General features: G+C 38.8%; 2 protein-coding genes across 3 annotated transcripts in view; one reads left to right on the top strand and one right to left on the bottom strand.

The window, feature by feature from the left end:
* LOC130907858 (neuronal membrane glycoprotein M6-b-like) overlaps positions 1–7,671 on the top strand; it is a 44,603-nt gene extending 36,932 nt beyond the window's left edge. Inside the window, exon 7 of the mRNA XM_057823352.1 lies at positions 4,274–7,671. Within this exon, the coding sequence (XP_057679335.1) occupies positions 4,274–4,426 (153 nt within the window). The 3' untranslated portion in view covers positions 4,427–7,671. The remainder of the gene's footprint in view (positions 1–4,273) is intronic.
* Positions 7,672–7,859: 188 nt separating this feature from the next.
* Positions 7,860–13,521, bottom strand: part of LOC130907868 (ras-related protein Rab-9A-like) — a 10,807-nt gene continuing 5,145 nt past the window's right edge. For both annotated transcript variants that reach the window (XM_057823361.1, XM_057823370.1), the window contains exon 2: positions 7,860–10,727. In XM_057823361.1, the coding sequence (XP_057679344.1) occupies positions 10,063–10,704 (642 nt within the window). In that variant the 5' untranslated portion in view covers positions 10,705–10,727 and the 3' untranslated portion in view covers positions 7,860–10,062. The remainder of the gene's footprint in view (positions 10,728–13,521) is intronic.

Raw genomic sequence — 13,521 nt, 5'->3', positions numbered from 1 at the left:
GGAGTTGTGACGTCATGTGATTGGGTGATTGGATGACGCGCTGGCACACCGGGTGCACCAATAAGAACCTCGCGTTGATGTTTCAATCACGGTGCCGCCGCCAGACCCCGGTGACGCTACAATATTCTGACAGAAGAGCCAACGACGTCATGCATTAAGAGAGACAATAGCTAATATGCTGACTCGCCACCCTGTGGTCTGGGGTGTGAATTGCAACCTGTCAAAATGACGGACGGATTTCAGTTTTTTCCGTCACCGTTTTAAAAAACCGGTCAACGACGGAAAATATCCGGTTAACGCGACCCCTGATATGTATGTATGTATGTGTGTGTGTGTGTGTGTGTGTGTGTGTGTGTGTGTGTGTATATATATATATCAGGGCTGTCAAACGATTAAAATTTTTAATCGAGTTAATTACAGCTTAAAAATTAATTAATCGTAATTAATCGCAATTAATCGCAATTCAAACCATCTATAAAATATGCCATATTTTTCTGTAAATTATATATATATATATATATTCTGTAAAATAAATTGTTGCAATGGAAAGATAAGACACAAGATGGATATATACATTCAACATACGGTACAAAAGGACTGTAGTGGGCATTTCACTCCACTGTCATTTAAATCTGTCCATGCTGTCCTCACTCCGAAGCGTCTACTTTTTCCAAAGCTAGACAGCTAGTGAACGACGCCTTAATAATCAGACTTCTTCGTTTTTCATCTGATTTATTAATAAAATGGCCTCAAACCATTGTCCTCTTTAGACCTTCGTAAAACTACAAAAAAAAGTACACAAGCATTGCATTAGCAACAACGTTAGCCCAGCACGCTATACAGGTTCACTAAACATAAACAAAAAGCATCTCATACAAAAAATATAACATTTCGCTTACTAACATAATATGTACATTCTTTACAACAACCATACTTACGGACAAATCTTGTCCAAGGATCATATAAGCACAACATAAGCGTCAGCCCGAGACGTCGTGCAGCCATATTGAACTGGCAAGAAAACAATAAACCATGTCACAAAGCAACCACAAGAGTTCGCTGTTAGACAGCACAAAAAGCCTTGCTGTAAAACTTACCAAAAGGCAGAATACTGTCTGAGCGGGACATGTGCGTTAATTGCGTCAAATATTTTAACGCGATAATTTTGACAGCCCTAATATATATATATATATATATATATATATATATATATATATATATATATATATATATATATATATATATATATATCAAATTAAAGCATAAATAAGTAAAACAGTAAAGAAAATGGGAAAACATACTTTCAAAGTCGGGACCACAAACCCAAACTTTTCCGGAAACAAAAATGTTTTTTATGTCAGTGCAACAAAACAAACGACGAAATACCATTCAGAACCTGGGAATAAAATATGTGTTTCATGGGTGAGATGCGCAACCCTAACAGTCACGGATTCAGACAAGAAGTCATATTGAAAATAATTAATATATTTTTATACGAATGTACGATATTGAAATGTAACATAAGTATTTTTCTCCTCCCGAGTACTTTTTTCCAAAAGCATTTTGACACCCCCTCTGCTAGATGGCGCCCTAGGTAACCACCTAGCCCGCCTATGAGTTTTTTGCACTGCGCACATACTATTCCAATGTGCACTTTAAGTGTCACACACTTTGATTAAATATATTGGACAGTCTGTTAAACATCAGTATGTGTAGTACATGTGTGATAAAAAAAAATGACATAACATAACATTTCATGAAATATTATTATTGGCCAGGTAATGAGGGAACAGCAATGCCTATTGTGCGAAGCCACGGACCAATCACAGCCTGCCTGAATGTGTGCGTGGTCACTTGAAGCATCAAAAGATCGATGGCTCATCATGAATCTCGTAGTTGCACTTCCTTTCAGCAAAAGGAAATATGAAAATTTGCTATTTTAATGATGAACTTATTGGACTTAAAAAGAAAATCAATTCAAAGCACGGACCATAGAACTAAATGGAACAATTTCATGTAATCATGAGATAGAAAGGAAATACCTCTAGGGGAAAGTGAGGCTCTTCCTCAATGGCGTACTTCAAGCTACACGTCACTTTTGCTCATTAATATTCATGACATTAGCAATTGTGGCTGGGTGGGTCAACCTCCCGTTTGTCCCTTATAGTAAATGAATTGACAATAGTGTACAAACGAGATGTTTGCTGAGCTAAACCTACCAAATCTGGTAAAAATCTAAATGATGTCCTTGGTGCCAAATTTACTGGTAAAGATGTGGAAGAACATACAAATGTTCAGTTAAAGAGGTGGTTTGAGTGTCGAGGGCTGAAAAAGACGAGCCGACCTGATCCAGAGTTAGACTTTGTTTCGACACCTTTTTCTTGTGTGCATTGCCTTACGCCACTGACAAGGACATTCTCCTGTTTCAACAATCTAACCTTTTCCACATTATGTCCTGTCTTTCTTATATACTGTATTACTGTATTGGCCCGAATATAAGACGGCCCTGATTATAAGACGACCCCCTCTTTTTCAGGACTCAAGTTTGAAAAAACTTTTTGAACACCAAATTAATTTTTATACAGAAAATAATTACAGTACATCCGAAACAAATGATTATAAAAATATATTTTAGAGAAAAAGCATGTTATTTTGCCTCATTCAAATCTTAATATCTGAACATTTAGATATGTAAACTAAAGTGCAATCACATTCGTAAATGAATGGCTTCTGGTTTTTGAAATGTAAATAAACCAATCTAGTGTGATAAAACAACAAAATTGCAATAACTGCATTAACCATCAAAGTGAAGTCTAACTGTAACTGTAGTCTTTAAACAAATCTGAATAAGAAAAAACATTGCAATAAAATAATGCAAACTGGTTAAACTTGAGAGTAGCTGAGATCTGTCATGACAGAACATCGCTTCAATGATATCTGGCGCCATCTAGCGTCGTGAATGGGTATAATGTCTAGACTGCGAATATAAGACGACCCCCTTTTTCAGTTTTATTTCAATGCAAAAAACACCGTCTTATGTTCGGGCCAATACGGTATATCATCTGGTTGTCTTACGTCTCTGACCGTTCTTGGGGGCAATTTACAGTGCTATTTTTGTCTAGCGATTGCAAATGCTACTCGGCGATAGCCAACAAACACTTTTAATTTTTTTCATTAATACCTAATCTTAATTCTATAATTTATTTACACGTCCCCCTTACTAAAGTTGTTTTTTACAACAAAAAAGGTAACAGTGGCAGTCAGATACCGTTTTAATTTTTTTCATGTCATTCATTGTCAGACAGAAGCAGCACAGCAAAATGCCACGCTAAAAAATAAGTTAGAATATCAAAATGGCTTACCTCTTTATCCTCTGAAGAACCATGGCCCCCAACAAAATGTTTACTGCGTATAAAATGTGAATGGCTTCACTTCGCTGGCGTTAAACTGGTCTTTTGGACGTCCGCCATCCATTCTTCACATTTTTTCCTCCGAGTTTTTGGTTTCGGGAAACGTATGGAGAAAACATCCTTCATATGTCATAATGTCTAGAGTCGTTCCTACAAGTTCCATAGCAGCAGTGTTTGATTGGCATATTCTTTTTTTGAAAGATTACCGGAGAAAACAAGCAGAAATAACATGGATTTTATGCAAGGGCGTGTCGATAATGTCCCACTTCTGCATTACAATGGTGATGTCACTGTCCAAAAAAAACATTCGTGCGGTACGCTATTGCCTCCCTGGCTCAAAGTCAATGCAAAGCTCATGCTTATTCAGTTTGTGTTGCAGCACTGAAAACAGACATTAACAAATGCATTGTAGAAACACATGATTGATGCATTACCAAAAATAACAGGTTTAATAAACTATTCTGGGACAAGGCATCAACAAAAATTCAACTTACCTTACATGACTTGTGCAACACACATAGTAGTTTTGGTTGGCCCAAGATGGCCAGTTATAAATGTATGATTAAATATGATGCGATATTTCATGTTCAGACTGATCAACATTGTTTCTGGGGGTAAAAAATCACTGTATACCTTTCACTTACAACAATAACATTCAGTGTAATGTTGACTTTTATTTTCACTTGTTTTTAATGTTTCTATGCCCGTTGACGAAATATTTATGTGAAACCAGTTGATGATGCAGAGAAAAGGGGTATGAGAGTGGTTGATTAATCGTCCAATGAAATTATAAGTTGTCCAACCCAACTCTTGCAAACAGTCAACCCCAGGGGTTTTGTCGTTTTTTTTTTTTTTTTCCACAGATTCACTATCTGATGATCTTGTCTGCCAACTGGGCCTACCTAAAGAGCGTCGTCTCCACGCATGACTACCAGGACATCAAGACTAAGGACGACCAGGACCTGGAGGCGGAGGCGCGCTCCAAGGAGGGCCAGAACTCGTCCTCCTACTCATAAGGATGGGTGACCCCGCTTACGACATTACCCATCTCCCCCTCACGTCTTCAGCCGCTAATCCACCACATTTTAGAAACCAATAGGCTCCTTCTTAAAAGAAAAAAAATGAAGAAAAAAAAATCTGCATCCCTAGTTATATTCAATAGTCTCGCCCACTCCTGAGTCTCTCTGCTCTTCCCTTCCGCCATGGTGGATGGAGTTGGTGTACTCTCCCATCAGAAGGGAACAGGATTGAGGGTCAGGAGGAACGGCAGGCTGGCAGGTCCTCCCAAAGAGAATGGGAGAGCTCGTCCGTCAGGCTGGAGCTCACATACAGTCCATCGATTTACGAAGAGTCTCCTGGCTGTCGGGGTGCAGTCCGTCCAAGTGACTGATGTCGTCGCCATCCCCGAACCAGCACAGCCTCTCGACGCACGGCTCCCTGCGGCCTAAATAAACATTGTTTACTGTCGGCGCCCGACACGGAAAGCCAGACAGCGACCAACTTCCTCTTTTTTTTGTTGATGTTTTATATGCATATATAAATATATATGAATATGAATATATTGTTTGAATGTGTGCGAATGTTGTTGTTTTTTAATACTCTCTGAAAATGCCAGGTACTCTTAAGATATTTCTTACGTTTTGGATGTTCCTTCTCCCCAATTTACTTCTTTATGACTCCGTATTGTTGATACTCAGAACATTGTCACTGTACAAAAAAAAAAAGAAAGGACTTTTATCAACTCAATCAATTTCAAGGGCTTTATAGCCTGATTTGATATTTTGGGAAACGCTTACCTTCAGTTTACTGACACAGTATTTTTAATGCTCGATCATTTAGTTTTTCATTTTTAACAAAAAAGCTAAACATTGTAGGGTCTTTTCTTTTGTTATTCATTTACACAAAATTCAAACTACAAAATCAATAAATCGCTCACTTAATCGGTCTTTTATTTGAAATCGTCAACTGTTATGGTTACTTCTGCAGATTTTTTTTTTTTTATGTTAAACATGTAGCTAAGCTAACTAACCACGTAGACACAGTCGGTCATGTCTGTTGGTAAACGTTTCCTCAAACTTTGATCAAACCCTGACTTCTCAGCAATCAATTTTTTTTTTTTATTCCTACATCTTGAAACTATTATAAATGTTTGTCAACTGTTGCTAAGCCAAGACATGACGTTTAAAATTGGGGAAAAAAATGTCACTCCTCAACACCAAAATACAAATATGACTAAAAGAAGGCAAACGCTGGTTAACTATTAACTACTCATCTTCATTCATCTGTTAGATCTGTCAAGCACTACATATGTGTCACTGGCATAGATGGTCAAAGATATTACATTTGTGTAAACCGGGGGTCAGCAACCCGCGGCTCTAGAGCCGCATGCGGCTTTTTAGCGCTGCCTTAGTGGCTCCTTGGAGCTTTTCGAAAAATGTTTGAAAATAGAAAAAATGGGGGAGGGAAATACATTGATAGTTTTAATATTGTGTCTGTAAGAGGAAAAACATGACACAAACATTCTACTAATTCATTAATATTGTATTGCAGTTAAACTTCATCAGAGTAGTCACGTGGTGTGTCATTCTCTATAGAATTCACTGCAGAGAAAATAAACGTTTACCGTATTTTCCGCACTATAAGGCGCATCAGAATATAAGGCATACCTTCAATGAGCGCCCAATTTTAAAACCGTTTTTATGTATAGGGCGCACTATATTATAAGGCGCAGTAGTAGTAGTAGTAGTGGTTGGCGTTGTGCTATGCATCCGCAAGATGGAGCTGAGCTAAACGGAATGTCATGCCAACTAATATTGATCCAAATATAAAGCGCATCAGATTATAAGGCTTTCAGGCTCGCCTTATTGTGCAGAAAATACTGTAATCATGAAAGCTGTTTTTGTAGCCAATTTTGTCATTTTGATAGTAAGCTAATATAGATACATACAGCATGTGTTGCCTTCATTATAAGGCTTTCATATTTTTTGCGGCTCCAAGTATATTTGGTTTTTATTTTCTCCAATTTGGCTCTTTCAACATTTTAGGTCGCCGACCCCTGGTATAAACAAAAGTGAAATTGGACCATTTTATACGGCTCAGCTGATTATCACAAAGAAAAATGGTTGGGAATTGCTGATCTTAAGTACAATACTTACCCAATACACATTGAATTTAGCATAGTAAAATTACTTCCTTTTGTGAAAAACTGTAAATAGTTGTATTGCCCAAAACCATTTGAATTGACACGATAAGAACAGTCAATGTTTGACCATTCTATTTTTTCCTTTTTCCCCAAAACATGTACATGTCTCTTTATGTGATTAGCACTCAAATAATAGATCTGCATTTGATTTTACAATTGTAATGTAACAAAAGATGTCGTGAGATGGATACAGCGCAGTCATGATACGAAGGATCGAGGTTCCTGTGATATAAACACTTAAAATGTGAAATAATTTCAGTTCTTGTGATTCTTTTTTTTATTTTATATGTAAGCCTGTAGTTTTTTTTCTTCTTCTTGTGGTTGTTTATTTGTTTTAATGACCTGCCAAAAGCGTGACTTGTCAGTGCAATTGAGTACGGTAGTCTTTTTTTCCCCTTTTAAGCCTCTCAGATGAACCACAGACTGTTTTTGGATGTTTACACTCCGAATAAAACAAGTCAGGAATTTTCATATTCATTTTATAATGTGATATTGTTTCATATTCATAAACTATACTTGTATGATTGATAAACACTGCTTAGGCAACCCCCCAAAAAAGGAAAAATATAATTTGATGAGATAAAGCATGTCAGTATTGTCCACGTGTGCAGCTGTCTATTCTGTATTTGGAGAAAAAAAGGACTTTTTTTGCCATGTGTGCTGTTTGATAAAAATACATCCTCTGCCACCAGGTGGATGTAAAGGCAAACTTCAATTTCCTATCAGACAATTCATGTCAGGGTCTTGTCGTTTCCTTGTTATTTGCATGAAGGAGACAAGACAGTGTCTTTGCAGTTTTTTCAGGTGATGTGTAGTCAGTCGTATGACAACTTTGGTAGGCGGTGTTTTTCCCCACTTCCTCTGCACCCAGACCTTCTCCCCGTTTTTTAAAAAAGAAAAAATATATATACAGTATCCATTGTACTTTGATGGCAATGTAGTGTATGTAGGTGTTTCCTTATGGTTTTTATTTTAAGTTGGAAATAGTTTTATGACTGCTATATAGTGATGATTTTTGTAACCTTCTCTAGTAAAACCAGTATTTTTATTATGGTGTCACCGGTGTCTCCTGCCTCTTTCTTGACTTGCTTTTTTAATAGTCTTTCAAGAGGTTGCAAACTGGAAACTTACATACACTCACCTAATAAGATAATTGATTGGGCGGAATAGTATATAAAATGACAACCTCTTTATTTTTCCAATAAAAACAGGTGACAAATCATATAATAAGGTTCATCCAGCTCACAACTAAAAGCACTTTTTCTTTAGCTATTTCAGTTAAACATATTTTCATCTGTTTGAACATGAAAAGCAGTGTGAAAATGGATGGATATACAGTATATTAGTACATATAATACACTATATGCGCCGAATCTACCAAACATATGAAAAAGACTCTTCCCCCCCCTCCCCCAAAAAAGGCTTTTATTACTCTTTACTTAATTACTCGCCAATCTACTCTTTTCATTTCTTTATTAGTAATCAGTACTATGGACAAGGGCGTAGGTTTGGGACAGTAGGGGCATAACACTACCAACTTTTTAGGATGCTCAAAATGTCCATACCAACTTTTAAGCAACCTTTTTTTACATTATATAATTTGTTCAGTTATATTGGTAATTTTGGTTGTCTTCCCATATGTTGTCAGGATAGAATTGACCCAACCATTATTAAGTGAATTATTTTCATTAAACAGTATTCAGACTTACATTTACCCCTTTTAATTTGCTGAATGTGCTCGTCCCCCCCACCACCACCTCTACCAAACACACGTTTGATTGGCTGATGACTACACCCTCACGCACACTCACACGACCCCAACAGAAATACATGTTAACATGCCACCTCCTCCGAGAGCAGGGATATTGGAAGTTTTTTTTCGGCCAGGAGCAGCAGCCACTGTAACTTAAGTAAGTGAAAAGAAGTCACTCTTGATGAGTGGGGAACACGCCACTAATTTTGCTACTGAAAGTCCGACCTGCATCAGAGTAAGCATAACATTAAACTGTGTAAACTTGCTAACCTCAAACCTTTAGGAGGAAGCTGCCTAGAGGAAAGTGTCCCCTTGTATGTTTTCTACTGTTAAAGTTAATGAAACTGTGAGAAATGTAGTGAACTCTGCTGGACACTATAGCAGAAAAATGTGAGCAAGAAACTGCTTAGAGAGAGAGGTCCCAGGACACAGTATATGTTTCACAGGAAAGTGTAGACAGTCAAGGAACACATGCTGCTGCTTTTCTTCTTGCAAACGTATTGCTCTCGTGGTGAAGGACAATGTCGGCTAACATGTAGATCCACGTTTTGGTTAGGTAGACCCCCCCCCCCAAAAAAACACAAAAACACAACCACTGTAAGCTTCCTTTATGTAAAGCAAAGGGGTTTCCCCCATTTTTAAAACTGCCTCTCTACCATGAAAATAACAACTGAACTTTTTTCATTTTTACGTAGGAAACACAACAGCATATTCGTGACAAATGTCGCCCTGAACCCCATTCACCGAATCTGTTTGGTCTTATTAATATCTCGTCCCCAGCAAAAAGTGTACATGCAGGTTATGCTGTTATAGTGTCCCTACCAATGTTGAGACCAAACCTACGCCCTTGACAATAGAACAGAGTATTGAATGCAGCTGTTTCTCACAGAAACATCTTGTTCTGTACTAACAACATCAGAACCTCCTTCATTCATTCCAGTTGATGAACGTAAGTGACAAACACACATCAAAAACAGTGAATGATTTATATATTGTTAGGAAAATTGTACATGTTAGCTAATTTTATGCTTTTCTTAGACAAGATTTGATGTATTCTGATATATCAGGATCGAATTGTCTAACTTTTCCCTGGGTGTGAGTGTGTGTACGAATGGTTGTTCGTCTCCTTGTGCCCTTCAATCAGCTGGCAACCGATACAGGGTGTACCCTGCCTACAGCCCGCAGTTATGTGGGAAAGGCTCCAGCACCCTCGCGAACCTCGTGAGGATAAGCGGCTCGGAAAATGGATGAATGAAAATACATAAACATAAAACAGTTACATAAAACTGTTCCAATCATTTTATGATGTGGCACAGTTCTTGTACCCATGTGTGTGGCCACTCTGTGATTTGACAGTGGTTATAAGAGTTGATGAATCAAATGATTACATCAATCATGGACTGAGGGTTATCTTCTGTCAACATGTATGAGTATTCTGTAGACCTGCCCATCACAAGTGAATGCATTGTATGTTAATTTGCTCCTGCCCCTTATCGAATAAAGGAGCAGCTAAAGTAAGCTTTTTGTTGAGTGTGAGTGCAGACATACAGTTTTGGTACAGTCCTACTCAAAATCAAATTTGGCTTAAAAACCAAAGGTGGCGTGGGCCAGCCCTGACCAGACAAACCTCAGCTAGTTCATTTAGCATGCTACAGCCAAAGTCAAACAGAAACCAGGAAAGTCCTATTGTAAGGTTATCAGGAGGCCAGAGCACTTGAGCAGCAGCTGGAATCTGAGCAGCTCTTACTACTTAGGTCCACCGTGTTGGTGTGAATGAGATGGTCATCGCGGTCATCCTGCGTAAGGATCAAACGGACTGCTTCTTCAAAGGCAGACGCCACATTGATAGCATCCTTGGCGCTGGTCTCAAAGTAGGCAAGTCCACCATTGTCATGGCACCACCGTTGTGCATCCTCCCCAGACACTTGCCGCTTGTCCACGTCCAATTTGTTGCCGAGCACCACAAATGGGAACACGTTGGGCTCCTTGAGGTCGGCGTAGTAGGTGAACTCTTTCTTCCAGTTGGCCAGGTTGCGGAAGCTTAGTGCATCGTCCACGCTGAAGGTGAGCAGGCAGCAGTCAGAGCCCCGGTAGAAGGGAGTGCGTAGGCTACGGAAGCGCTCCTGGCCCGCCGTGTCCCAGATCTGCAGGGTGATGCTTTGGCCGTCCACTTCCAGCTCCTTGTTGAGGAACTCCACACCGATGGTGTGGAAGAGGTGGGAATCAAACTTGTTGGTAACGAAGCGGTTCATGAGGGAGGACTTGCCCACGCCGCCATCACCCAATAGAATGACCTTGAACAGAGGTGACTTGGAGGTCATGGCTTGGGCAGTCTTCATACAACAGCAAGTGTTTACTTCCACTGTTGATTGAAAGATTCAAAACATCAATAAATATATATATATAATATAAATACGTCATTTGAAGATGTTTAAATGATTTGAAAAGCCATTATTTAATATCTTCTTCATTGACTTGACTTGTTAATTTCCATTTTTCTGTTCAATATTAACAGTAATCTCAAACTATTACTTACAAAACAGGTAATAGTATTTTTTTCATAAATAAGTTGATACAATCCTTTATTAGTTTCATTTTTAAATTCATTAATGCTCTTCTTCTTAACCTATTTGCTTTTTTTCTACTTTGCACTTAGCATTAGTATTCGCTGAAAAACTCACCTTATTGCTAATATTGTGCTATAAGGTACCACAAGATGGCGCAACAACTCTGTCTCAACCGCAATTTGTCTCAAGGATCACAACTGTCAACATCCCAACTGAAAGGGTTGTAAATTGTAATGACAATAAAGACAATCTCTATCATAGTTCTTGGTATACTTTTTTGGAAACACTTACACCAAAAAAATGTTGCGTTGTTATAAACACTGGTCGTTACATAATTTTGGGGTGCTCAATCCAAATGGATCCTTTTTGGGGGTGAAAATCAATGCAAATACAATGCAATGCAAAATACTGCAAAGCAATATTTTTAACAAAGTGGGTATAAATCTGCCATTTAGAAAACATTTCAAACATAAGCAGAGATTGAGGGGAGGCAGGCGGGGCCGTGCCCCCCAGTGGCTGAAAAATAGCATTGCATTTCCTATACACTGTTTATAATAAAGACCTTGCTGGTAAAATTTTGTCTGTAAATGTTGTGAAGCGATAAAACAAAACTGAATGACATGAACAAGAATCTTACAAAGTATATCATAATGGGTCAAAATTATTTTTGGAACGGATCATGTGACTAACGCCCTAGAGACACTAACCCTACTGATCGGGCATATATCTTGTGAATTAATTTTATTGCTGACACTGGGGTTTCGGGGTCATCCCACAAAAGTACAACTCCTTCTATGAGCTACAATGTAACAAAACGTAACAATACGTAGCGAAATAGTTCATGTTATGCTATCTTTTAGAACAGGGATCCCCAATCACCGGGCCAGGGATTGGTACCGTTCCATGGCGCATTTGCTACCTTGCCACAGAGAAATAATACATAATTTGTTAATGTCCGCAATCTGGCCTGTGACAAAACAGAGTAGAGATTTTGTGTACGCTGCCCTCTATTGGTTGTCCGCCATTACTGGGGTGTTTGCACACCTATAGCAGCCCAGCATCAGTCAATGTAATATTCGTAACGTTAGCTGTTGTTGGCTGTGTGCTGCGGGCAGCAACGTCTTTGGACAGCTTTTTTACAGGGAAAAGGCCACCTGCTTTGCCTGAAGAGAAACCTAAAACCAAGTCCATTCTGCATAATAAGTGGCCAAAACCGAGCATTAGGGTTGGGCATAGTTTTAATCTGAAAGGTTCCGGCTCCAATTCCACCTTTGCTTCCGTTTCCAAACAATTCTCGCCTCCGATCCTTTTAATAGGCAGGGTAAAAAAAAAAAAAAAAAAAAAGAAGTCTATAATAACTTCTTAACTTGAACTTTCAATGAACTATGAATTTTTGACTGAGCTATTTTTAATTTGTATATAAATATCATTCTTTGAACTTGAATATGATGAGGTGTCTTTCTTTCCGGTGGCTGATTGGTTACCACGTCTGCCTCACAGTTCTGAGATCATGGGTTCAATCCCGGGCTTCGGCCTCCCACATCATATGGGTTTCCTCCAAAAACATGCATGGTAGGCTGATTGAACACTCTAAATTGCCCGTAGGTATGAGTGTGTGAGTGAATGGTTGTATGTCTCCTTGTGCCCTGCGATTGGCTGGCAACCAGTTCAGCGTGTCCCCTGCCTACTGTCCGTAGTTAGCTGGGATAGGCTCCAGCACCTCCGTGACCCTCGTGAGGAAAAAGCGGCATGGAAAATGAATGAATGAATGAAGTTTCTTTCTACTGGAGTGCACTTTCACAAAGATGTTTATATTATCAAAAGCTCAAAGAGAAAACATTTACACATATTCTTTTGTCTATGTTTTAGAGTGTCTTATACTGCAGGCATTTTTACATGTTATTGAGCCCCCACTAATGGGCTAACCTGGTGCAGAATATCAAACAAAACAAAAAAAACTTGTAAAACCCAGTCCAGCTTAGCCGCAGGTACAGTATAAAATTAGAAAAAGTTTTTGTTGAGGAAAATGATCATATCTGCCTTCTCAGCCAGTAAGCGTGAGCGTTCTGGACAGATAGTGTCTCTTGCAGTGGAGAACGCACGTTCACTGGGTGTACATGAAACTACATAACAATGAGAAAGTGAGAAAAATTCGCAAATATTACGTAGGGGGAAGGTAGCTGTGAGCCGCTACGCATTTTATATACATGTACCTTAGCTAGGAGCTACGACAAAGCATTCGTATAAATTCTTCTATTGATTATAATTTGATGTAGATGAGGCAAAATAATACGGGTTCCCTTATTTGTAAAATCAATTGTAAAACAAAAGATGATTTTAATACTGCTGATTTTAACGGAGGCGGCAACGCGGTACGTAAAATATGTAGCTGCTTATATAGCTACATTAGCCCGACGTAATAATATGACTTATTCTCGAACTATCCCATCCATCCATCCATCCATCATCTACCGCTTAATCCAGGGTCAGGTCGCTGGGGCAGCAGAAGACAGCATAATTTATTGGTTTTACTTACCTGTTTCTGACTGGTTAGAAAGAGGACCGGCGCAGCGTGTCAAATACGCGGCA

This window comes from Corythoichthys intestinalis, chromosome 2 (assembly GCF_030265065.1).
Source record: "Corythoichthys intestinalis isolate RoL2023-P3 chromosome 2, ASM3026506v1, whole genome shotgun sequence".
Taxonomy (NCBI): Eukaryota; Metazoa; Chordata; class Actinopteri; order Syngnathiformes; family Syngnathidae; genus Corythoichthys; species Corythoichthys intestinalis.
This window is presented reverse-complemented; position numbering and strand designations above follow the sequence as displayed.